Source organism: Crassostrea angulata, chromosome 10 (genome assembly GCF_025612915.1).
Source record: "Crassostrea angulata isolate pt1a10 chromosome 10, ASM2561291v2, whole genome shotgun sequence".
Taxonomy (NCBI): domain Eukaryota; kingdom Metazoa; phylum Mollusca; class Bivalvia; order Ostreida; family Ostreidae; genus Magallana; species Magallana angulata.
In genome coordinates, this window is record NC_069120.1 from 49,067,520 (window position 1) to 49,094,632 (window position 27,113).

Consider the following 27,113-nt stretch of genomic DNA (forward strand, 5'->3'; position numbering starts at 1 on the left):
GGTTTTAGGGTTGATATAGACTTGTTTGTTCTTATTTTGTTCTAATAAATTAATAATGGGTTGCTAATCTTGGTTTTCATTTACTTTGAGTTTTGTTTATTATATCTGGTTTATCTATATTGAGAATTGAACTTGAACTTTTCTAAATTATAAAAAAAAAGGGTTAGAACACGACTCGCGGTAAAGTCGTGTTCATACCTTTTTATAATTTAGTAAGGTTTAATTCTTAATGTAGAGTTTCAGTCTCAAAACAAAAATAAACCCAACGCGAAGTACTGATAAAAATCTACACGGCACTGACCTGCTACATTATAGATTGTTTTCACTTAGCAGTGGCGTCGGAAGCAAATTGAAAGTGGGGTGGGGCTAGACTAATCATCAGAACTCTTGACAAGCAAAAAAAAAACACCAAAAAACCTATTTCCCAAAATCATTAAAATCCTAAATCGGGGGGGGGGGGGGGGGGGGGGGGGGGGGGGGGGGGGCTAGCATAATTTTTCCTTGGGCATAAAAATAAAATAATGAATTCATAGGAAAGCGTTATCGCATAGCCCCCTAACTCCGTCACTACCCTAACTCCGTCACTTTCGGGAAACTCCTCGCCGTTTGAAATCAAGTACGATTATGACGTCATTTTTTACATGTCAAAAATCTTTAATCAAATGTCAACAATTTGCAACGGTTAAATTTACGAATGTGTCAAAAAATAACAGAATTAAACCTTGTTCATTTTATGCACCAATAATTGTGTGAAATCAGCTAAAACTTTTTCACGGGTGCACTAAAATATCGATATTTCTGACATGCGGGCCCATTCGATCATTTACGGTGGTCAGCCATTTTTAGAGATGTCAAGATGAAACATATCACATGTAATACATTTTTGATTAAGGTAATACACATTTTTTTCAATCCGCAATAGCCTTTATGCACTATTCTTGATGATAACGTCAAATCGCTCATGCCGTAACTTTTGCCTTATACAGGGTATAGATATATCCGGTATATCGCTATTTAGAATATGATACATTTCTAAAAATGTAATAAATAAATAATATGATAAGTAATATATTAATTAATGATATAAAATATTTGAAATAAGTAAGGACATAAATCGAACGGCATCCATACATTCTGAAAAGGCCATTGTGATTGTTGTTACATGGACCCATATTTTATTCTGGCGATCATTTCATTTCGGTGAAATTAAATACAATTAAATTGTATGCACCATTTTTACTTATTATAACTTGGACTAGATACAAATGGAGTTTTAACTAAATTGTTAATGTGTCTTCATTCCCTGCCATATCATAGAGCATGTGGGTGACGGAGTTAGGTTCATAAGATATAATAAGCACGCGTGATAAACGTCGTATTCAGAGGGCTTATTTGAATAAAAATAAAAATATTTTTGTTAATAATTTTATAAATTATATTGTTTCAGATTATATTTAGTGATTGCAAATGATAAAAACCACAAAAAATAATTTACAGAGAAACGCGGGACGTTTTCTGCTTATGGTGACGGAGTTTGGGTACTTGGGGATATGTGAAACTGTATTCTATCCGTCTTTCTATGGACATACGTTGTCAGATTCCATCTTTTATTATTTTTTTTCTCACCGGATGTAGTAATATTAGAAATGTAAACAGTGAGCCGTGACAGTTGCGTAGTGTGGAGGTAAGAAAAAACTAGTTGTATATCATATATTTTATGTTACGCGTTAGTATTTTGGTAAGTACTGCAGTATTTTTCCTTGTTTCGCACACTGTCGTGAGAATTCAAATCTCCAAAAGAATGTTTGACATCATATAGACATTCTTTATACTGTTAAACATGATAGACACTGATATTGAGTAAAATCAGTGAAAAGGTAAGATCCCTTGTCGCTCTAACCAAACTGTTATGCATGTACCATACAAGGGTACTGGGAGTTAATTTATGTAAATTGTAAATTTTCTTACTATGAGATGTACTATTTCTTTTTTTCAATTGAACCTCACCCCCACCCACTGCTTCTATCTTGTAAGGTTGAAAAATGCTACTATTATTAGAATTAAAAAGTCTACAGGGATTTTGCAATGCAAAGGACATTGCGTGGAAATATGCAGAATATATCATTGAAAAAATGGGAGTGGTGTTTTTGAGAACTTTAAAATTCCTATTATTAGTAGAAATTAAAATTAAGGGGCATGGTCACGATTTTGGTTAAATTCTATGTTTCTGTTTTTACTTTTTACAATGCTTTAGGAATGAATTTCTAATAACAAAATGAAATTTGAGAGTCAGTCGAAGAGTTATAAGCAAGATAGAGGGCTTACAATTCTTTAGGTCTAAAACTGGAATTTTCACTTCAACATGCAAAATGTAAACAAAAGCTTTGTTTACATATAGCAAAGAATTGTAAGTTCTGTAACTTGCTTATAACTCAACGAATGAGATTCAAATTTTGGTTGTCCATTAAAAATGCCTTACTGAAGCATTGTAAACATTAAAATCGGAAAAATAATATTTGACCAAAATCGTGACTAAGCCCCTTTAAGATCTTTTTTCAAGTTTGATGATTTCCTACAATGAAAGAATTGACATGTCAGTGAAGAAATCTTGCATGATTTTCTCCATTATATTGCTTTTAATTATATATTATATTCATAATAAATACATGTATGTGTATATTTTTTTTTATTAAAATGTCAAACAGTATTGATGCATTTTAAAAGATGCATATTACACAAGTTACGTGTCATGTAGCTACATACATGTATATATTTCAAAGTGTTTTTAATACATTTGGATATGAGGAAAAAAATACTGCAAGTTATAATAGATCAAAGTTATTATTACTCATTATGGTATTAGTGGTTATTCCTTCATATTTTAAAATCATTGGCAATGACAGGTCAATGGAATTCATTTTGTCAACAGACCACATCTGGACCCATCTTGTACTCTTCGCACACAGTGTAGCATATGGTTTTTCATTGACATGTATCATGCCTTACTTGGCAAAGAAGTTATTTATCTGTTCAGTATAGCAGAATCAACATCTGCATATAACTATCCGTACATGTACAGAGGGTAAATTAGGATAATTTTCATTTAACTTGCTCTATTGTATTGCTCTGATTAGGACTAGAAAGCAAATGATTCTGAGATGTCAAAAATGGTGTTTGGCCCCATGCTTTGTCAATATTCTTGTTGCTGTGAACATTTTGCTGAATGCGGCCAGGAAAAATTTACCCTATTTCCATTTTATAAACTTCCAAATGAAAATGAAATACTGCGCTTAGCCAAGGAAGACCACTTTATTAAATTATTTAAACCAAAACTTAATCGCACTCAGTGAAAAATTTATTATATGCATGTGATATAATTGAATCATTTGTAATATTTGCGATTATTATTTTCTTAGCGCCTTTTTGCTCTGTGACTCTAACTTTCCGCTACTTTAACGTTATTATGACGTCACAATGAACTTTTGCTTATTGACGTTACTACGTTACATATTAGTCATTTGTACATAACTGCCTGAAGAGCCAGGAATGGCGAAAACGTTTGCAGTTAATAGGATCAATTTGTGATTTTATTCTGGATATTTATTATTTTTAAATTATATATATATATATATATATATATATATATATATATATATATATATATATATATATATGCAGTTTTCTACAGACAGGCTTTATGAAACATGTGACATATTGCACCATACTTGGACATGTACCAATCTACATGTACACCAATATATGGATCTTTGTGATTTTTTTTTTTAAAAATAATGGTTTTTTTTTTTTATAAAAAGTAAAGATGACAGTGATTACACTGCAGTAATTTGCCTGTCCTAATCATGTCAGCCGATTACTCGTAAGTTATGTAAATAATCTATTTGCTTGATTAGCATATCATGTTTCATAGGCTGTCAATTGAAGACTGCAGAACATTAACTGGCAAATAGGAAATATGCAGCTTATGTCAATTTCACCAGTTTTTTGTTACAGTCAAAACATTTGAAATGGGCTGTGGAAATTTACGTGGATGTCTTAGAAATCATGGGATTGAAACTTTAGTTATAAAAAGTGTATTTCCAATCTACGTACCTCAGCGTTTCTAACTTGCTATATAAGTTAATGCACTCGAAATTTTTTTTTATTTAATATTAGCAAAGCGATTGAAAAACATTTTATTTCATCAATAGGTACCGTATATAATCTGCAAATATGAGAAGACCCCAATTCGGGAGAGATTATACGCAAGACATATACATGTAGCATTGTCCGATGACTTCAGAAAATTGGTCGTAATCAGTCTGAAATCAAGTGGGGCCTTTGTTGAAACAGGATTTATTCCTAGAGGAGAATAATTCAAATTTCGATTAAATAAATTAAAATTATACACAGATGAAAAAGTTCTATTTTTGCTAAGTTAATTAATGTATACAAATAGATATGCACGTTAATTGTTTCTAGTTATACACTATATTGACTTGTTGAAGATTTTTGAGGTATGTGCATGAATATTGATGAAAATTGCGTTACTGATATCAAGACCGTGGAATATTATATATTGTAGTTTTTAACTTTAAATTCACTCAACTTTAATTATAATAAATTAAATAAATTAAATATAGTAAAATAATAACTATGAATAAGTGAAATATAATTATTCTTAAACACTTACAAGAAAATTAATTGTATATCTCTAGCTCGATGACTGAAAGTTTTAAGAAGATTAACCAACATTGCTTAGCTGTCAGAAGTTTAAAAAAATTAAATTGGAATTACCAATACTTTCATATATTTGATTCTTTGTTACAGTTTCAGTCTAATGTCTTCTCAGAGGTCCACATCAATGTGTCTCCACGCGTCCATTTTAAATGTTTTGACTGTAACAGGTGAAATTGACGTAGGCTGTATATAATTTCCAGTCTTGCCAGTTAATGTTCCGCTGTAATAAGAGAACTATAGAGGAGTTGGAAATCAATAACTTGTTTTAAATTTATTCATGTGATTTTTTTATGGCGACCCATTTGTCAATGAAGGAAGAAATCTTGATTTCTTTCATTATTTTAATATCGATTTTGGAGTAAAAGGCTTGTGTATCATTTCATTTAGAAAATTTTCTTAAGCAAAGCAGAAAAGTATTGTGTCTGACAGAGTTACTCTGAGAGTAACATATATGTATGTTAAACTACTTTTTAAATGAAATGTCAAGCAAATCTTTATCATCATGATGGACACGTTTGTTTATGTTTGTACTTTATAATATGTACATGACTTGATCCCATCCACATTGCTCAATCTTCAGAGTGTATAAATAGGTCATGTAAATAATCTTTTGGATGGAAAACACATTAAAAGCATTATGAGAAGCAAACTTGAGAGAACACGAAGGAGGTTGAAAATGAGAACATAAACTGTGACATCGAAACAATATAGTGTTGGTGTTTTAGCTATAAATAGATTTAAATCCAAGTTAAAGTTTTCAAAACCAGTATAGCTCATGCTTTTTTTTTATTCTGTGATTGTGCACATAGCTAGTTGAGAGTGAGAATCGGGTCATAGGTAAGCAGCCTCAGGTGTATACTGACCAGTATTTGATGACAATTTCATCAGGTGAATCACATGCTTGACTGATGATCGATTCAAATGAATTCACTGGACATCATCAAATGAATAAAGCCGTTCCATCTGATGTACTGATTTCGGATTAATGTAATGTAATTGATTTGGGTTGATACTCAACAAGCCAGAGTTTTACCAACGATATCAATTTTATCTTAGTTAGTATTTAGTAAATTGGGAATTATTTCACTGAATGCACTGAGGTACAGTTTATTTTTGTGAATGATATGATTTGGAAATGCATTTGATTGATTGTTTATTTATTTAAACCAGTAATTAAAAAAAGGGATTTCTTTACAGATATTCAACAGCCAAGAAAATGCCAAGGAAGTTGACCCCCATTCTTTTAACTCTGAGTGCAGGCATCATTTTGTTGAGCCAGATTTGTCAGGCACATGCAGTAAGATATTCAGTATACATGAAATCCCCCAAAATTGTACATATTATAATAATTATTACATGTATTTAAAAACATTCATAGAACACCCTATATATCAAACTCCAATGTGCTGTGCAATCATGTTATTACATAGGAGTCGGAACCAGGGGGGCTAGGGGGGGGGCTTAGCCCCCCAACTTTTTTTGCAAAGTTAGACCTAACCACTTTCAATTTGCTTCCGACGCCAGTGTATTAAACAAATAAAAGTCAAAAATAGTCATTTTAGTGCCTGTTAGTTTTTTCACCTTGTAATTTTAGTGTTTTAAATATGTTGAAAGACATGTTGATATAGGAATAAGGAACTAATCTTTTGGTATTATGAGGTGATCGTATCGGTTGGAGTGTGGTCAAATCCAATAAAGCCCAAAGTGCTTTATAATAGATTTGATCATGCTCCAACCAAAATGATCAACTGATAATATTCAAAGAATGAAGCCTTATTACCTACCTATATTTATATAATTTCAGTTGTTTGATTATATAGATATAAAAATATTGACATATTTATGTGATTTTCATTTCTTTAATTCTTTTAATTATGAAAACCAGCTTGTGCCCCAATGTTTTGAATTTATTTGACCGTACAATACAAAACTGATAAATGGTGTTATCCCAGACATAGACACTAGATAGAACCATTTTAACAGGAGCTTGGACTTTGGATAGTTGTGTCAAACAGCAACATGAGGTAGGCCTGTCTATTTCATTGCTAGCCACTTAGCCACGGCTCTTTGAAATCAAGAAGATATGTCTGGCTTTTGAGTCAAGACTACGCAATCGGTGCTAAATTTCTTTGACGCAAGGAATAGACAGCTACGCCCTACTGAAAGTCCAGGGTCTTGTTAAAATGGTTCTAAAGTAAATATTGTCTTTTAAATTCAATGATGTCAGGCAATATTGAAATTTGCATGGCTTCTCTTCAATTTTTAAAAAGGATTTATATTATAGAAATACAGTGCATTGTACTTTTCATATACAGGTATTTATTTATTTTTTTTTTGGGGGGGGGGGGTGGTGGTGGGTGAGATGGATTTCAGTTTTTATTAATCTAAAACAATTCATTTTCAATGTGGCTATGTAAATGTAAATTTCAGTGCCCCTCTTAAAATGTTATTATTACCGTAATTTGTATGATAGATCACTATTTATATCCTATTCAGTTTTTTAGTTTTCAGGTTTGACAATAAATCTGGAAATTCATTGTCCATACCTTCAGTTAGCTATGAAGTACATTTCTATTATTGATAAAAGAAGATTTTCTCAGCAGGCTGGTAAGTTTACCCAGGACCCTAAATGTGGAAGCACCAAAGGTTGCTACACTGACTGTGCACAAAGCTGCACCTTTGAAGTGGCGTGGGAGGATAAAGGTACAGCTGTGACCTTCACCATTAGGTATGACCTTGAGTCTAAGACAGATGTGTGGGCTGCTATCGGAATATCAGAGGATATGAAAATGGTGAGTTTGAAACGGAATGGATCATGAATTTGTAAATAAAATGTCAAATGGGGTTTCCATTAACATGCTTTTATAGGTTTTAATAACATTTCAAATTCAGTAAATTAGCCAATGTGCGATTTATTATTCAAGACAATAAAATACATGGACATGTAAACCATTAAAAAAAAAAAAAATCATGAGATGATTGAAAGAAGAATTTTTAAAGATTGTTTTGTTTTTCAGGGCAGTGATAATGTTGTGGAATGCCATTATGAATCGGGAACTGTGATAGCAATGAGATCACAAAATACTGGCAAAATGAATATTGCAGCTGTAAGTACTTATCTCCCTTGTTTGATCGATAGCATCATAATCCGTTTCATTTCATCACTCTGTCCTAAAACCAGTTCATTCCATCACTGTATCCAAAAACTAGTTCATTTCATCACTGTATCCTATAACCAGTTCATTTCATCACTGTGTCCTATAACCAGTTCATTTCATCACTGTATCCTGAAACCAGTTCATTCTATTACTGTATCCCTATTACCAGTTCATTTCATCACTGTATCCTAAAACCAGTCCATTCCATCACTGTATCCCTGTTACCAGTTCATTTCATCACTGTATCCTAAAACCAGTCCATTCCATCACTGTATCCCTATAACCAGTTCATTTCATCACTGTATCCTAAAACCAGTTCATCCTATTACTGTATCCCTATTACCAGTTCATTTAATTTCATCACTGTATCCTAAAACCAGTTCATCCTATCACTGTATCCTAAAACCAGTTCATTTCATCACTGTATCCTAAAACTAGTTCATTTCATCACTGTATCCTAGCTATAAACAGTCCATTTCATCACTGTGTTTATTTGATTTAATCACTTTGCTTGACTGATTTTATCACTTCGTATAGTTCATTCCATTCCTACATAACCAGTCCATTTCATCACTGTGTTTATTTGATTTTATCACTTTTTCTGTTAAAGTTAATCTTTTTTGGTAAGCTCATTACACCATTGTAATTTGTTTATTTCATCACTGTGTCTTCCATTTCATCATTGGGACTTGGACACGATTTGAGCTCAAAATTTTCAAAATATATTTTTTTACTATTTTTGTCTAGAATTGCTAATATAGATTTTTTTAATGGTTTGACAGAATTTGAAAGTCAAATATCGAGTTACAGAGTTTAGAATTCTTTGTTTTGTAAACAAAGCCCGGGTCCTGTTATTGTTTACATATTTGTTGTACTGGTATAAATTTCAATCTAATGTTGCTGTTTGTTGCGATGAAATTATTTATGAACCCAGTGAATCAGTCTATCTTGTTCCCACAAGTTATTTTGATAAAGATATGGCAATTTCTTTACTTTACAGTATTTGTAAACAAATATAAGACTCGGGCTTTGTTTACATAACAACGACTTCTTTCCTCTGTATCTCGCTTGTAACATGACTTCTAACATCCAAATTTTATGAATCATTCAAAATACAAAATTAAACTATTTTATACATAGAAATCAAAAATAAAATTCAAAAGTGTCCCGGTCCCTTTAAAAGACTCATTTCATAACTTTTTTTTGTTCATTTTTCTTACTATATTCCATTTAGTATCTTTAGTACAGTCATATTAGGCCAACTGATTAATTTTATTTTTCATATTAATAGGGCTGGTTGGTCGTGGTCATTTTAAGGCTATATACATGTAAATCTCCTTAAAAAGATGAGCTCTGAATTAAGTTATAGGAAAACATATTGGAATATTTGAAAGATAAAAATGATATGGAATTTTGAATAATGATTGTATTTTTTATTTAAGGTGGATCTGATGGATACATGTAATTTGTTGACCAAACAGCTTCCTTAATTGAAAAGGAAAAACCAAGTTATTCCCCTTTTTTAAATATTGCAATACAACTAAAACAAATGTTAAAAACCAAACTGAGACATATTATAATGTTTTGATATGTTTTGTATGAAAAACTAAGAATTGATTTTTTTTACCATGTTTATGCAAGTTATTCAGTGTTTTATATTGGTATTTACAGGAGCAGACAGGCCTTCAGCAGACACAGGGCTCAGTAGCTGATGGCGTCCTCACCTGTGGCTTTGATTTACAGAAATCAGCCATTAATCTGGATGCTGATTCATACCTTTTCTTTGCCAATGGGCCGATTTTTCCAAAGCAAATCAATGGTAAGAGTCACACATTTGTTTATAGCTTCTCAAGACAATGTTTTAGAATATAGATAAATACCCAGTATGTTGCAAATTGGATATGTTCTATGTGAGTGCAATCCTGATTAGTGTTAATGTCTTGTATTGTTTTTATACCCCTGCTCTGAAGGAGAAGGGGGTATACTGTTTTACCCTTGTGTGTCTGTCTGTCCATCTATTGCTGTCCTTCTGTCTTTCTGTCCGTCCGTAACAACAATTTCTGTCACATTTTTCTCAGCAACTATTTATTGCAGATGCTTAAAATTTTAACACAGTATTTGTTTAGGCATGCCATATCGTGGAATATATTTTTGTACCAATCGGATGTTAACTTCCTGTTAAATGGCGACTTTGTTTATTTCTAGCCTAAATTTACAAACAAATTTTCGTCAAAGATTTCTCAGCAACTATCTATCGCAGATGCTTGAATTTTAACACAGTATTTGTTTAGGCATGCCATATTGTGGGATATATTTTGTATCAATCGGATCCCAACTTTCTGTTAAATGTTGACTTTGCTTATTTTGTATATTCACAAGGGGGGGGGGGTGTATCACTAGTGAGCATTGGCTCACAGTTATCTTGTTATTCTTGTAAATTGTGGTTGTATTATCGATAATCTTGTACACCCAGTAGAACAGATTTCGTTTTTGTTTGTGTCCCGACCCTTTTAATGAATATAAATGAATAGAAATAATATAACGGTACTTACAAATAATGTATTTGCATAAGTGAAGGTTCATGATATACATGCATATACATGTAGTCATGTCAAATACAATTATTGAAATGTGTGTCACATGACACATGTTATGGGTCACATGATACATGTTGTCACATTAGTAACATTATGAAAGGTTAAGTGAGTTACATGTAACATGAAGTAAACAGTTAACATCAGTTTATAGTGGAGAAGGCCAATTGGACTTGAGCATCTTTTAAAAGTTGCATATGAGTGCAGTGTGGTACGTTTTTCTCCTTTTACAAATAGAATTATTTTGATATAAAAAAAACTATTGGCCAGTTGAAGGAGAGAAATGTTCCTTCTTGTGCTCATGTATTTTAAGGCTTTGAAATGTTAGGCGGAGCTAAACGCCTATGGGGAATGAACGTAAACAGGTTAATCTTACCATGAATAATGATGCATATCTTCTAAATGATTGTTTAATCTTGAATAAAAAAGGGAGCTAGTCTATATGGCTACATTATCAAAGATTAAGTACTTGGTTCATACAAATAAAAACTTTTTTTCAATTTATTGGGAACCGTATTTCACTTCATCTTTATTCATCTTAAATTCCTTCCTACAAGACTTTGTTCATTGATTAGAATGATTTCACATTTCAGGTAAAAGTATGCACTCCCACATCCCCAAGATCTCCCCCAGCATGGTCGACTTCCAGTCAGCCCAGGTGATCGGGGGGACCGCCATCCAGCTCCTGATTAAGGTGCATGGTAAGTGGCGATGTCAGAGACTTGATCATTTAGTCATAGAAGCTTTTTTAGAGCCATATGTAATACTGACACTAGAGCAATAAAAACAAAATTTATTTTAATTGAAAATCCTTCTTGTTAAAATTACCTTAGAAGTAATTTTATTGATTAATCTCTTTTAAAGTATTGACAAGAGTAATGTAAGCAAAACTTCTCTTGAATTTTTTTTTCAATCTCTAGTAGCTATATGACACATTTTATTTCAACCTATTTTTCTTACCTTTGACAATACCCATTTTGTAGGGTTACTGATGATAACGGCCTGGATTGCCTTTGCAAGTATTGGGGTGGTGCTGGCCAGGTATTATAAACCTATGTGGGCAGAAAGGAAATTACTGGGGGAGAAGGTCTGGTTTCAGGTAAGTAGCTCTTAGGGGCGGGTCAAACTATGTTTTACTCAGATTACGCTATTTTTATTTTAACCAACCTTTTTTGGTCAGTAGATTAAAGCACAGTTTAAAAGATACAAAAAAGATAGATATGACATCATTTGTCATGACTTAAACAAAAATACCAATGCTTTTGTACTAGATTTCAGAATTTTGCACTTATTTTTGCTCTGTAAGGGTAGACCATGTTGTTTGTAGATACATCGCACCCTGATGATCCTGACTCTGTTGTTTGTGATATCTGCCTTTGTGGTCATCTTTGTTCATGCAGAAGGATGGAGCCGGGTAAGGGATATTAATTGACATGTTAACATGTCCTATATTTAATATACACATATACAAGTGAATATATATCTCATGAAGTAATATAGACAATGCATATTGGTCGATCAAAATTCTAATCAGATAAATATGGAAGATAAGGTAATATACATGTATATAAATCATCTGTTTGATAATTTCTAAAATAAGGCTTACTAGTAATTACATCTGAATGAATATCATGATGAATACTCTTACTGTAGAACTTGGTTTTACATTGTAATGTCTAGTAAAATTAAAGAAAAGTTGTTTTATCCAATGAGCTATTCTTTCCTTTTTGTGATAAAATTCTTTTCATATCAATTTGAATTCTTTTGATTCTTTTCATGTCCTCTGAATGTATATCTCTATAGTTTACAGATGACGAGGAATACAAGAAAGCACATCCATACCTTGGGGTCATTGTCACAGCCTTGACCTTTATCAATGTAAGTTTATAAGAGAGGCTGGAATGTGGAATCATTTGAATTCAACAGGCATGTGAGCTTTTGCTGAGTATTTGTCTTTCCACTTTATCATGATGAAGTATAAGCAAGCATTGTATCTCTTTGTTGTAGCCCTTAATGGCCTTGTTTCGCCCCCACCCTGATGACCAGTACAGATTTGTGTTTAACTGGGCTCATTGGTTTGTTGGGACTGTTGCTCGGATTCTGGCAGGTTAGGGGTTGGAATTCATTGATACATCATCGAACAAGGAAAATCTAAATTACATAATATTTCTTTCTCTTTATTGACGTTGAGATGTTTCTTACAATGTTCCTGTATTAGTCCTTGCTTTTACCATGAGTCTAATTCTATTTGCAGTGATAACTATTTTTATTGGAGTGACTTTGTCAGAAGCTGGAGCACCAGAATATGTGATATATATCCTGGCAGCCTATGTGGCCTACCAGCTATTTATAGAACTGGTCATGGAGTTTCATGAATGCTGTGTTGTCAGGGCAAATACTGGTGGGTTACATTATAATTATAATAACTTAAAGGAAGTGAACATGAAAAAATTAATTGTTGCTTAATTAATTTTAAAGCCCTTTGAAGCTTAAAAATGAGGTCTGTTACCTTTTTGTTTATTTCTATAATGAGATTTTATCAATTTAACACTCTCAGTGAAAGGTTTATGGAGGTAATCCATTATTCCCCAGCATGCATCTGTTCTCTGACGTAGATAAGCTACATTGCTGCTGGTGACTGGGTCAATGTTGGAACTAGGCCAGTGTTTATGTACAGAGTTGATAAAAGTTACAAGAAAAAATATGCCTTGATGTGAAGAAAAATTTTGTGTACTGTCATGAGAAGACAAGGATTTAGTACATTTCTATAAATGAACCTCAGATAAATATATATGATTTGTGCAAAAAATGAATAGATAAATTAATTTGTGAAATATATGAGACCATCGCATTCCTGATGTTACTTTGTACGGAGATGTGGCAGTCAGTGTTTACATAAATAAAATGCTGTTTGTAGATTTCAATTTAAATTAATATAAAAATGTAATTTCATTTTCTTTGTGGCCATGGTCTCTTACCGTTACTTTTTATTTAGGCCTAAAAGCCCTGGAAATTTTTCTGATTTGTTTTTATCTTAGATCTTGATGATATATGTACACAGTTCTGTTTATGCTGTCAGAAGAATAACAGGACTGAGACACTTTTTAAAAGTCAGGATGCTGAGCAATGCACCTTGTGTGCTCATTTATGTAGCACACATATGTTCAAACTCATAAACAAGAAATTCCCGAGTGCAAGAAAAACTAGGTCACAATAACACTGATCCACGGACATTCCATTCTAGTTACATGTCACATTAACTGCTGGTGGGAATGCATCATTCTGAGATCCAAAATCTTCCTCCATAAACACTGTTTAAAAATGACAACTCTTTACATCCATTGCAAGTTTCAATTCACATTTTGATGATGGCATTTTATCTCTATTACTAAACGTGTGTAAAAATGCAATGTGTCTCACTGGCGTCAGCATCAGTGCTGCCCTCTCTTAGATGCTTAGAGATAACCCAGCAGGGAGGTAATGATTTTAACAATATGGCAGCGCTCATGGATTGCAAGAATTAGTTATTCTAAGTGGCATATCTTCTTACTGAGGAAAGTTCTGTCTAAACGGTTTTCAGATATCATTATACACATCAAACAGACAAATTTGAGCCCTTGATAATTTTTTCATGTTCACTTCCTTTAATACATGTATATTTTTCTCTTAAAAGATCATTGTGTTTGTTTCGCTCACCTGGCGTCCCTTACTTGGCCACTTTTCATCCTGCATCAATTGTCCATATATTTGTTTGTTCTTTTTTCTTCTGTCTAATAACCTTTTACATTTTTGACTTATTCTCTTTAATCTCTGGGTTAATTTAACATAGATATATTTATAGGAATTAAACAAAAAAAAACCCCACAGAGGCTTTAACCAAGAAAGTTAGATGAATGCAAGTTCCATCACTTATAATGAATTGTTGTGTTGAAATCAAGTCAGAGCTAGAGGGCAGTAATTGGGGTACATTGGATCACCTTTCATTTTATGAATACACCATTATGTTCATGTATATTTAATTATTATGCATCCGAATTTAACCAGAAGTTTAAGATGTAGAGTTGATATTTTTTTATGATTCCAATTTTTTCAGGTAAAGGAACGGCCTATGAAATGAAGAATATATCAGACCCTGGTTCAGAAACCCCAGCAGCTGTTAACAGGGTAGGTAAAAGGCATAGATACTCTACATGTAGTACACTATCTATGGTACATCTCAACAGGGAAGGCAAGATACATGTATTCTAGTAAATTATTTACAGTACATTTCAACAGGGTAGGTTATTTGCATAAACATTCGAGTACTTAAAGTGCAATACATATCAAATTACTTCTTTTAAATCATTTTTAACACCAAGACTTGTGCTGCTTGAAAAAGTTAACATTGCTATAAAGATAAAAGGCTGTAAATTTTGTACATACATGCACACAATTGTACCGTTATGTTACATGCATTGACATGATTTAGGCAATTCCTTTTGCATTTTATTTTTCTTTTGCTAGGGAAGGAAATTCAAGAATGTTATGATTGGACTTCACACAGTGGTGATTGCTGGCTTTACAGTGGCTATTCTGGTCAGTGTGGCTTAGCTTTACACTGGCTATTCTGATCAGCGCAGGTTACATGTAGCTTTACACTGGCTATTGTGGCCAGTGTAGCTTAGGTTTACACTGGCTATTGTGGCCTGTGTGGCTTAGCTTTACTCTGGCTTATCTTAAACGTGGCTTAAAGGTCGTGAGGAAAGGAAAATACTAAAATCAAAGCTGTGACTCATGTGTACAGCATTTATATGACAACGAAATAATTTTAAAGAATTAGTGATTTATCTTTTCCTCTTTTCTTTTTAAATCTTTTAAAATGTCATGGATATATTTTGCAAATGTATATTTTGAAAAATCTTCTGGTGACTTTATTTTTGATATAAGATATGATCTTTCAATATTTGCTACCATGTTGTAGACTTATGGGTAAATATCTGATACTGTTATTTCTCAATGGAATTAGTTATTCAAGAAATTATTTTTTTACACAGGGTATTATTTGTGAATCATGTATACAAAGTTCTTCACAGATTGGTGCAATATTTAAGTTAATTTGTGCTAATGTTATATGAATTTTTGTTTATTATGTCCCTACCCAAGAGAAATCCCTTGCAAATGCCAACTAGTTTTGAAAACCAAGTCCCTTAACTCACATACCATTTTTTCTTCTGTCTAATTTTTCTGACAGGGTTATCATTCCTTCAAGGGATTTATAGATTAACCTTCGATGACTTTTATATATAAAAACGTTTTTTTTTCAGCAAACTTTTTGTGTGGGTTTTTTTGGTATTAGGAAAACCAAGAGTTTTTTTCAGTTACTTACATGTAGTTTTATGAACTTTTGATATTCACATCGCATAATATCTCAATGTTTACTTTTTCATCCGCTGCTGTTTTTCTCAATGTTTACTTTTTCCTATATGGTTGTATTTCTCAGATATTTACTTTACAAAGCTTTTTGATTTGTCATAATAATAAACTCCTACCTCATTATTAATGAGAACGGTTGTGACTCAAGTGGAATGAATAGATCTTCAATCTCGTATTTACTTGAGTTTATACAGTTATTCAGTTTATCTTCACATACACTGATATTGTAGTTTATAATATTAAAACTATGCAATATACAAAATTTTAAAACTAAATTCATTCAGTGATATTTGTTTAAAATGTACATATGATATATGATGAGTATTTGTTATTTGATATATATTTTAATTAGTTGTGCCTTGCTGATCAAGTATATTTAATCTTTATACATGTATTTTGTATTAGTTAGATTGTTAATTATCAAATAAAGTAGATTCAAATTCATATAATATTCTGATGCGTTTCTATATAGGACATATATTTTGATAGGAAGTTTTGAAAAATATAAGGATGAGTGTTCTTTAGTCTAGAGTGTATTCTAAAGTTGTTTGCTTTGAAGAATATTTAATGATTCCAGAGTGTCATTTTTGTGCTAGAACCATTATGACGTCATAATTGATTTAATTAATTTTTTCCCGTATCTTACGAAGTTAATGGAATTATGTGGAAAATAAAACAATATTTTGACATTCTATATTTAATAACGGGAAAAGTAATCCCGGTACCCATATTCAATTTGACATCATTTTAAAGAGGAGGTCAAGAGCTTGTTTAATGCCGTTTTTGGAGAGACTGTAGGCAATCTAAGATATATTTCATTAGTCAAAAATGGACAAAAATCCGAGATTTGTTACTCTTATCCTTCATATTTCATAGAAAATGGTTGTTCAAAACATAATTTTTAGCTCACCTGAGCTGAAAGCTCAAGTGAGCTATTCTGATCACATTTTGTCCGTCGTCCGTCTGTCCGTCTGTCTGTCCGTCTGTCTGTCCGTCTGTAAACTTTTTACATTTTGAACTTCTTCTCTAAAACCGCTTATCCAATTTCAACCAAATTTGGCACAAAGCATCCTTATGTGAGGGCGAATATAAATTGCAAAAATAAAAGTCCGATCTGTATTCAAAGCGGAGAAAACCTTGAAACTGTAGAAAAAGGGGGGTGCATTTTTAAAAATCTTCTTCTCAAGAACTACTGATTCCAATTCAACGTAGTTTAGCATAAATTATCCTTATGGGAAGGAAAATATAAATTGCAAAAATTAAGTGCTAATTCTGTGTCAAATTTGAGTTATTACGAAAATAATAATAAAGGAAATGGGTATTTCAATCAGTTTAATAGCTTCGGGCTCGGCATCCGGTAATCCGGCATCCGGTAAAATGGGTAGGCAAGACTTGGTCTGGGCAAAACAAAGATTGGCAGATATTAATCTGCCAATCTCATTAAAATATCAGGATATTTGATGGACTAGTATATTTGTATTCGCTGTAAATATTGCTGCAAAATAATGCGTATTTGGAATTGACGATTGTCGATCTGCCTTGGCTTTTATTTTGCCACGGCCCGGGTTTGCATACCCATTTTACCTAGACTCGTATTCCATACATCTAAAACGAGGTTCTTTGTTTAAAGCAGCCATGACATTATAAGAAAAAGGGTCGATCTGACTATGATGAATTTGCTTGTTGTGCAACAGTTCGCGTATGAAGGGACATTTTTGAAACATGCAAAATATATCGTTGCCGATTTTGTGAAGTAAATTGAGGCTAAATATTTCAATGCGTTGACAGTTTTCACACATGACGTTGGTGTTAGCTTGTTCCGATTTTCGTTTCGTTTTCATTATTTCTGCTTGTAACCTGGGAACAATCGTCTGTATTATTTCGTGATTTTTACGTATCAAATCAAACAGAGACTTTGGTAAATCAAACAGTTAACTGTTTACCTGCGCAAATTAAGCAAAATCTGATGTATTAAAAAATAATGAAATACAATTCATTCTACCGGTAATTCGATCGGCATTATCTTTTGCGTAATGGTAGATTAATGCAATGGGTTTTGTTGCGATGCTCGGCATTTTCTCGAGTTTATTCAATTTAAATAAAGTTTGACATTGCTGACGGAAATATGTAGGTATATACATGTATCTATATGATTCATTTCGAAAAAATAAATTGTGTTCTTTATTTGTTATAGTGAATGTTTCTTGTGTTTAATTGTTTTCAATTTCTAATAACTAACCATATTTGAGTGTTAAGCTTCAAATTATAAGCAAGATACAGAGATTTGCTCACAATTCTATGTTTGTACACAGATCTTAAAAACTAAAGATTAAAAAAGTAAAAAATTTGTCAATATTTATTGAGAAAATTTTCAAAGTCTGTTCGTTCAGAAACCAACTTTAACATCTTATTGTATTGTAAACTTAACATTTTTTCGTCATTATTACTCCTACTGTACATGTGATCCTTCACTGTGTTTGTGTACATTTGTATAAACTGATTTTGAACCTCAAATACCAGTGAACTGGTATTGAGTGAATAAAAGAATATAAAATCTTAGGCCATTCTTTTTTTCCATTTTAAATGCTGAATAGGAAATACCAAGTTAAAAATCATAAGCTGAATGTAATAAACTCATGTGAACAAAATATGAATCAAACCTAGGCGAACTGTGAGCTCTGTATGTTGCTTATAATTCTACAATTGACGCTGAAATTTTGGTTGAACATTAGAAAATCTCTATGAATTAGAGTATGTTAAATACTTGTACAAACAAAATAAAATAATGATACTGTGAAATCATTAGATTTCGTGGTGGCTCATTTTTCGTGGAATTCTTGGGTACCTCTCATCCACGAAATAACATCCTTCACGAATTGATGAATTAGGGTAATAAAGTCATATTCCCTTTTGTAGATATATATGAAAACACGAAATTACGTCCCCACGAATCTGTAAAATTTAAGTCATCCACGAAAATTGGCCCCCACGAAATTTAATGATTCCACAGTATTCTGTATATATCTACTCTCCTTCTCTTTATACAATAAATAATGTGAAATCTACATCAATTTTGATAGTTTTTCAGACACGAGTAAATAAAAACGACATCTTTAAAACAGTTTCCATATTTCTGACACATTTCTGTTGCGGGGATAAAGTAATTATCGCTATTCCTAAGAATATCACAGCGGAAAATTATCCTGGTTTGTACGCGAAGTAAATAACAGTCATTTAATTGTAATGGAGAAGACAAATAAAATTTTTGAATGTTTTTAATTTGAGAAATTGAGCACATTGAGGTACAATTTTCTTCTTCACATCTATACGTGTAGGGTTTTTAAAATAAAAAACAATAACTATTATTTTTTTTTAAAACAATAACTAGTAAGTACTGAGTAGTTGATGAAAAAAATGTAACTATATGCACTCATATATTTTGATCGCTTTACAAAGTGGGGGGGGGGGGGGGCAGAACGAAAATATAGGGATTTGGAAGTTAACAACTTAACAGTATACCTCTACCAAATGTTTAGTTTTATATCTTGCGTAGAATTTTCTTATTCTGGTAAAAAATAGTATTTCATGAAGGTACAATGTCAAAGATTACATGTATACAAAAAAAGTGTAAAATTCGAATACTTTACAATATTTATTTTTTGTTTTTCTACCGAGGGACCATATGGCACAATATCTTTTGAACGCCCATTGTTGCTCAGGTGAGCGATGTGGCCCCATGGGCCTCTTGTTTAATTGTGATTACCAAAAATTCAAGCTCCGGTACACCCTATGAAACAAAGATATTGTTATAAAGCATCATTAAAAGAATTCATATCTTGAAATTTTTAAACCTGTAGGCACCTTTCATTTACTAGATCTTGACCTTAATTGTCTACACCTTGCACATTTTTAACATTCCAATCTTTACGACATTGATAGCATAGATTTTTGATAGCGAATAGCATTTGTCTTTATTGCAAACATCATCACTTTTGTTGGAAGCCGTCTAATATGGACCGCAGTTTTTTTAAATCTCAATTTCATAATACACCAAAAGCAAAATACATGTACATGTTACCTATTTTAAAAAATAAGTAAAGAATATTTATACATGGCTTTTAGTGAAATTTATGATTTAAAAAAATCACAAAAATTAGTTAGAGACGAATAACTAGTCTATCGGTCGGGTTGAGTTTGCTATGAACCGACTGAAGATATTAATATTAATATACTTCTCTAGAATATTTTTACACGTACAATTTCATAAATCTATATTTTGTAGTTTATGTAAGGTGCTACAAAAACGTTTTCTTTATCAAAACATACTCATTATTCTCATTACGATATATCTACAGGTATATTATTAATGTAATGTATACATGTTTTGAGAAAAATAATTACGCATTAAGTATCTAGCGTGAACACGTGTTAATATAAATGAAAAAGTGTTTTAAAAATATGTAAGTTCGACGCTAGCAGAAGAGTACGAAATCCGTCTACTCTAGAAAGTATGAGATCTGGATAATGTTCACCAAGTCAGTATATAATCCATTAGGCACGCATATCCAAAGTAAAAAGGCGACTTCAGTAAACTTGATACTTTGATTCGTTAGTTCAGATCACTCCATTAAATAATCTGACAGTTGATAAATTCCAGTGACCATGGTGACCGTCTCTCGCCCCAATCCTTTATAAATTGATATTTGAGTTCTCTGCTACCGTTTCGACAATACTAGTATATTTAAACAATAAGATACTTTCCTTTTCTTTTGAAATGATCGCTCAGGCACGTAGCATGGGGGGGGGGGGGGGGGGTATCCCCCCCCATACACACTTTATCTCCCAGCAACTAATTTTCTTAAATTTGCATATAAAATATTAAATGATAATGGAGTCCCCCCCCCCCCCCCCCCCCCCGAAAATATTTTTAGGGAGTATGTAAAAAAAATTTAAAAATTAGGAAATGAAGAGTGAAATTGAAGTCATAGAAATACTACGCTACCTACCCCCCCCCCCCCCTTTTCCACGAGTTAGGATTTTGAAGATTTTGGAAAGTTTCCTGTTTTTGCGTGTCAAGATTTTTTGGATGAGTCTGGCCCCCCATTTTCAAAATCGATGCTACGTGCCTGTCGCTACCTTCATAAACCGCATTTTATTATTTGTGTTAAAATATCTTTTTAAATAAAAAAAATTCATAAATAAATAAATTGATCGTAAGGAGACTTAATTAAAAGTAAAATCTATAATCAGTACGTTAGGTAATATAAAGAGACAAGTCGTTTCATATGGGAATTTGAGTCTGACGTCATATGATTATTTCGATTATTTCGTGCAGTCCGTGGTTTTTCTTAGGTTGATGAAAATTTGGACCGATCGATAAACTGGTTAGAACTGGATTGCACATGCACTAGTTAGATGTAAAGAGGTATAACAGTGTTAGCCCACTTAATATACGATTTGGCTTAAAATCTAGCATTTTTGCAAATATCAGACATTTTTAACATTACACAATATTCAGTTTCAATATAATCAAAGAAACGCAAATTACACAATTATCATGCTCTAAGAGTTTAATTATCTTACACGGCATCATTAAAATATTCAGGGTTTGTTAGGGATATATAGGAAAGTAGTTAGTATACAATAAAAAATTGGATATTTGACTATTTGAACCACTTTAAACCCAACAAATAAGAACAAAATTATGTTCTACAAATGTTGTAGCAAACGTTTACATTGAATTAATTTTGGTTTAACGTGGTCTTCGTACTGAAAATTAGACAAATATTTCAATTTATGTCTTTTCTAATACAATCATGTTTATAGCCATATATATTTTATAAACATTCATCTTCTGAAAATGTTGGATGCGTGGCCTAGTGGTAACGCGTTGGTCTTTTTGATTTTTGTGGTCGCTGGATCGAATCCACCAAGTACTAAATTATATTTTTTTCACTTTAATTGAAACATGAAAAGAATTGAGAGATTAGGTTACGCGTATCTAATCTTCTGGGTTTATTTTAAATTACTTGTTTAATTCAGTCTGAGTATGAGCACACCCAATAAAAACGATTCTCTTCATTAATACTATACATGTATTCTATTACTCTAAGATCCAAATAAATTCATTTTGCTTTGTTCTCTTATAAACAACTGTAATGACAACATATAGATTGTATGTGTGCAGCTAGGAAGTGAATACCGACAATAGTATAGGCCAACAACATATCCAGCCAATCAGATAGTGTCAATGAATCGATCATCAAATGATTACTCCTTCTATTGCATTGGTATGTATACAGAAGAATTGGGACGTTTGCCACTATAGTAGCATTGTTTGAATATGTTTTTTTTATTTAAAGCTCAAGTCACAATTGTCTGAATTATGAAAATAATCAATATATATATATATGGTAAAAAAAGTATGAAATAATTATATACATTATTTTTCATGCAATGAAATATGCAAATATGAAATATAATATCTACATCTGTATACTTGGCACAACAGTTATTACATATGATTTCTATTGCATGAATAAGGTTGTTTTGCAAATGAAAAATCGACTTTGTTCTTGCAATCATGGCAATGCTATCCACAGACAAGGAAGAAAAAAATGATGTGTTCTATTTATGGACATTCGAATTCTGTTATGTGCACATCCGAAACTCTTAAGAACTTATTTAGCAGGCATCATCGCATGACGCGTAAGATACATTGATTATTCTGTGATTGATAAAAAAGAACATGACACAGACCTTTGGCAAATATAAAAGGGTCTCTAAAATTGTGTTGTCTAGTACCATTGCTACGACATGTCCATAATCTTGATCCAAATGCCAAACAAAACACAAAAACTGAAGTGTTTGTATTCTGGAAACTCAAGAATATACGGCGTCACTTTCGGAATATAAAATTAATATGCATATTTATATATTATATTTTCAATTTCTAGTTATTCCAATTTGGGGGCTCGGGATTTACAATGCTCAAGATGGCGGAATTTCGTCTGGCTGCCTCGCGGAACTCCTTGAAAGTCACCGTTTGATCGCCGTCTGCGTCCATTTCTTCAAAGAATTCTTTAGCAATCTGGGCCCCCGTTTTCCCTCCCTCCAAGCGGCCTCCAAACATATTCGCATAAGCCTTGAAAAAATTAAATTTGATTTAATCATTATCGGTTCTATAAGAATAATTACCAAACCCCATCCTTGTATGGAATGCAATTCTAACAAGTGAATGAAATCTCAGACTAAAAATCTATTTCGTTAAGTCATATTTATAAATAAATTCTGTAATTTCCATGTATCAAAAGACTTGTCGTTTACTCTGTGTACGCTTTTATTATCGATTGCGTGTTCGTTCCAAGGAAAGAAAAAAACCTAAACAAAATCCATGAAAAGAACTTGAAATAACTCACCTCCAGAATGTTTCTGACCTCCGTTTGAGAAATCGTCTTACTATTGTCTTTATCGTACAGCGCAAAAGCGACCTCTATCTTCTCCTCTATATCGTCACTGTCACACATACAGATGTTCCGAACGAACTCCACAAAATCCACCTCTCCATTGCCGTCCATGTCAAATAACCGGAACATCTCGTCCGCGTACTGAGTCGATTTACCCGGGAACAACTCATTGTAAACTTCCCGGAATTTGGTCTTAGTTAAGGCCTTGTGTTTTCCTCCGCATCGCTCTCGGAACAGTTTCCTTAAAGTTTCCAGTTCCCTTTTGTCAATCTTATGGCGTTGCATTAACTCCTTTTCTTTCTCTCTATCTTGGCTACTACTTTGTTGGCCCATGTTGTCTCAATGCGTTCAGTTTTGTTGTTATATGCTTACCGTAAGTCTCCGCGTGAATCGCTACACTGTGGTAATGTCATTAGGAGTAATTCAATAATTGGACTCTTGCGTGAAAAATTCCATTTTGTCAAAGAACTCTAACCTTGATGTCCGCTATACTTGTACTGGAAGATCTAAAGATATGTCTCTCTAAGATCACCTGGTATTGTAGACAGATGGATTTTAAAGACTTAAGAGTGTGACTCTTGTAAATATTTGCTGTTCTTGATGTTTGAATATTAATATAGATCCGAGAATTGACGATTTACTCTGCGTTTTAAAAACCGGCCCTTTGTCCCCCCTTCTCAAAGACGAGTTGGCACTTAAAGGGCGTAAAATCGGTTAGAACCCAATCTGCGCATGTTTTGTTGTCTTTTGGTATGTTTAGTTAATGCACTGAATGGACTGTAAACAAAAATACCCATTTCAAGTTATATTCATTATAGAATAATTCTGTATTGGCCTGGAATCTCGGTCCGTGAATTCCTTTGTAAGAATCGTTCGTTGTTCAGTATTCGGTTGAAAGAATCACAGTGACACATTAAGCTTCTGTGAATATCAATTGTTTTAAATTTTTCATGTTAATTATCCAATCAATGCGAGTTTAATTTTCCAGGTAACTTTCTTTCGCCTATTTCATGCTTATATGATAAATTATTCATGCTCTTTTTATTCAAACGTTTTACAGTATACCCCCCAGCCGATACATGAGACGTGCACCTAGATTTAAATGTCCTTTGAATCAATCATTTGATTGCTATCGTTCTTCAGACATACTTCTAAAGAACGGGCCTCGTAGGTTCAAAACAAAGATGGCGCGGTTGTAATGTCCCGGGGAGGAAGGTTTGTTCTTTTTAAAATTTGTCTGCGTAAAATTAACCAAAATAATATTGATTTATGGTCGTTTTATTTAACGAGTTTATTGACAAAACAGTGCAGTATATTTGCAGTTACTCGGCGAGTATTTTTGCTTCCTGGTTCCTTATCTTTTAGAAAAACACTGAAATGAATGACTACTGAAGAACAAGGAAAGGGTTTGGTAATAACACAGCAATGGGGAACAAAACCTCGCGCCTGAAGCCTTCCGCCATCGAGGACCTACAGAGGAGCGGTGTGGATTTCAGTGCTGACGAAATCCAGGAGTGGTATGAGGAATATAACAGAAGCTGTCGGTTTGGTCGCTACCTCACCGTCAAAGAGTTCAAGGACGTTTACTCCAGGATCTTTGGGGGAGACGCCTCGGCTTTCGCCGAACACGTGTTTCGAACTTTTGACGCAGACAAGAATGGTAGAGTGGATTTCAAAGAGTTCCTCATAGGGCTGAGCGTGACGTCGAGTAGTGACGTCAAAAAGAAATTGAAATGGGCATTCAATATGTACGATATTGACGGAAATGGTTTCATTGATAAACAGGAAATGATATCTATGATGAGGGTAAGTTTGAGCATCGTTCATTGATAAACAGGAAATGATATCTTTGATGAGGGTAAGTGTGGGCATCGTTCATTGATAAACAGGAAATGATATCTATGATGAGGGTAAGTGTGGGCATCGTTCATTGATAAACAGGAAATGATATCTATGATGAGGGTAAGTGTGAGCATCGTTCATTGATAAACAGGAAATGATATCTATGATGAGGGTAAGTGTGAGCATCGTTCATTGATAAACAGGAAATGATATCTATGATGAGGGCAAGTGTGAGCATCGTTCATTTTAGCGGATATGAAGAGTTCGAGTTTTCCAAAGGCCGATTTATGTGCGAATTATCTCTAGGTCGTCTCTATTGAGATAAGTTTGAGCATGCGTCCAATTGTATTAATTTTCTTTATCAATTTAAATGGAAGCAAAGTTTAGAGTTGTTACAAGCATGATATGTTATAATTACTTGTTTATATTATAAGACTAATTTAAAATTTGATATCACGTATTTCAATTCCTTTACTGATAGGCCTACACTTTTAGATTGTTAAAAATGTTAAAAAAATATTTTATACCAAATACATGTATACAAAAAACATACAACACATCATTGTTTATATGTATCAAACTATGTTGAAAATCCTTGCAAACTTTATACTTTGTATATTTCGTTTCTGAGTCAAAGGAATTAATAAATTTGATGTTTGTAAATACTAAATGACTCAGTGAATGAATATTAAATCCGACTTTTTCACAAATTTGTTAAAATGTTGTAGCCCCCCCCCCCCCTCCCCTAATATATCGATATATTTTACCGTATTTCAGACGGTTTACAAGACGATACCTCTCTCTCTCTCTCTCTCTCTTTTTCTGTCGCTCTCATTCTCTCTCCCTGCTCCTCCTCTCTCATACGAAATGACTCTCTCTCTCTCTCGTTTTGAGTTGAATGTTTTTTTTGTGTTTTAGGCGGTATACAAGATGACGTCTCTCTCTCTCGTTTTATGTTGAATGTTTTCTGTGTTTCAGGCGGTATACAAGATGACGCCTTCAATCAAAAAGCCAGACGACGTGAGTACGCCGGAAAAAATGACAAAGAAATTATTCGCAAAAATGGACGCTAATGGTGATGGTGAGATTTCCTGGGAAGAATTTTATGACGGAGCTATGAAAGATTCGCTAGTTCTAGCCATGTTACAACTTAACCCCGATTAGTGCTAGCTTTATACGTAGATTGCTCTTCATTAACATTTGATGAATTTATATCTGTTTGAACATTGTATATCTTGTTATCAATATTCAAGTATTCATCCAATAGCAGGATTCAGATGTAATGTACGTATATCTTTAACACATGTCTTTTAATTCCTGTCCCTAAATTCCTGTCTTTTTAAATTGCATGACATGTATATTAGCATTCTTCCCTAAAATATGCATTTCTTGTAGTATGTACAGAATGTTGAAAATTTACATTTGGATCACTGTAAATGTAAATTTTAAAACTTCCAGTTTCTTTGCATGTTGAAATGGAATATTTTATTGATGTGAATAACAAATATTACTTTATATCAAAAAGTTTTATCTTATAATATATGTATATGTTGTTAGAATTTAAAAAAAAAAACCAAAAAATTATAAGAATTGATTTCTGAGTCTTTTGTGCCAGCAACGCAAACAGTGGGACGTGTTGAAAATTATAGCAATAACCTACCATTACATAGAGGAATACATAAATAAATAGAAAGTATTGGGCTAGATAAACAAGTTCAATGATCGACGTTAATAACTTTATGAAGGATTCCGCCTATTCTTAAATATGAATGTGATAAAAATTGTTGAACCTTATTTTTTAAAATAATCAATTAAATATTTATTACCCTTGAAAAAAAAAACGCATAAAAATATACACCTCTTTTTAACTGATGCAAGCCAACGTGAGCAATATAAGCTATTTC

The 27,113-nt window shown here is 32.8% G+C and overlaps 3 protein-coding genes across 13 annotated transcripts; 2 read left to right on the forward strand and 1 right to left on the reverse strand.

Moving 5' to 3' along the window:
* Positions 1-1,638: 1,638 nt before the first annotated feature.
* LOC128166225 (ferric-chelate reductase 1-like) lies at positions 1,639-16,350 on the forward strand. 10 transcript variants are annotated; one of them, XM_052831241.1, is made up of 13 exons: positions 1,639-1,684; positions 5,935-6,034; positions 7,338-7,529; positions 7,755-7,844; positions 9,567-9,714; positions 11,083-11,190; positions 11,473-11,588; positions 11,817-11,903; positions 12,293-12,367; positions 12,497-12,596; positions 12,744-12,890; positions 14,583-14,653; positions 14,993-16,350. In XM_052831241.1, the coding sequence occupies exons 2-13, from the start codon at positions 5,954-5,956 to the stop codon at positions 15,077-15,079; spliced, it is 1,302 nt and encodes a 433-aa protein (XP_052687201.1). In that variant the 5' UTR covers positions 1,639-1,684; positions 5,935-5,953; the 3' UTR covers positions 15,080-16,350. The 10 variants fall into 10 exon arrangements, with proteins under 10 accessions (XP_052687201.1, XP_052687206.1, XP_052687205.1 ...); XM_052831246.1 differs by having other exon boundaries at positions 1,647-1,684; positions 7,341-7,529; XM_052831245.1 differs by lacking the exon at positions 1,639-1,684 and adding an exon at positions 5,513-5,574 and having other exon boundaries at positions 7,341-7,529.
* A 4,724-nt stretch (positions 16,351-21,074) lies between these two features.
* LOC128166256 (uncharacterized) lies at positions 21,075-24,300 on the reverse strand. Its single transcript, XM_052831300.1, has 2 exons — positions 23,320-24,300; positions 21,075-23,045 (listed from the first exon to the last, which is right to left on the reverse strand). Exons 1-2 carry the CDS (start codon positions 23,698-23,700, stop codon positions 22,854-22,856), a joined length of 573 nt encoding a protein of 190 aa, XP_052687260.1. The 5' UTR covers positions 23,701-24,300; the 3' UTR covers positions 21,075-22,853.
* Positions 24,301-24,449: 149 nt separating this feature from the next.
* Positions 24,450-26,799, forward strand: LOC128166257 (neurocalcin-delta-like). Of its 2 annotated transcripts, XM_052831302.1 has the most exons (3): positions 24,450-24,582; positions 24,733-25,173; positions 26,188-26,799. In XM_052831302.1, exons 2-3 carry the CDS (start codon positions 24,793-24,795, stop codon positions 26,371-26,373), a joined length of 567 nt encoding a protein of 188 aa, XP_052687262.1. In that variant the 5' UTR covers positions 24,450-24,582; positions 24,733-24,792; the 3' UTR covers positions 26,374-26,799. The 2 variants fall into 2 exon arrangements, with proteins under 2 accessions (XP_052687262.1, XP_052687263.1); XM_052831303.1 differs by lacking the exon at positions 24,450-24,582 and having other exon boundaries at positions 24,712-25,173.
* The last annotated feature ends 314 nt before the right edge of the window (positions 26,800-27,113 follow it).

Excerpts from the sequence above, each read along its gene's own strand:
- LOC128166225 (XM_052831241.1), top strand. The coding sequence starts at position 5,954 with ATGCCAAGGAAGTTGACCCCCATTCTTTTAACTCTGAGTGCAGGCATC. Across the intron at positions 9,715-11,082 it reads TTTTCCAAAGCAAATCAATG|GTAAAAGTATGCACTCCCAC; the intron begins GTAAGAGTCACA and ends TTCACATTTCAG. Across the intron at positions 11,589-11,816 it reads GGGAGAAGGTCTGGTTTCAG|ATACATCGCACCCTGATGAT; the intron begins GTAAGTAGCTCT and ends TGTTGTTTGTAG.
- LOC128166257 (XM_052831302.1), top strand. The coding sequence starts at position 24,793 with ATGGGGAACAAAACCTCGCGCCTGAAGCCTTCCGCCATCGAGGACCTA. Across the intron at positions 25,174-26,187 it reads AAATGATATCTATGATGAGG|GCGGTATACAAGATGACGCC; the intron begins GTAAGTTTGAGC and ends TCTGTGTTTCAG.
- LOC128166256 (XM_052831300.1), bottom strand. The coding sequence starts at position 23,700 with ATGGGCCAACAAAGTAGTAGCCAAGATAGAGAGAAAGAAAAGGAGTTA. Across the intron at positions 23,046-23,319 it reads AGGTCAGAAACATTCTGGAG|GCTTATGCGAATATGTTTGG; the intron begins GTGAGTTATTTC and ends AATTTTTTCAAG.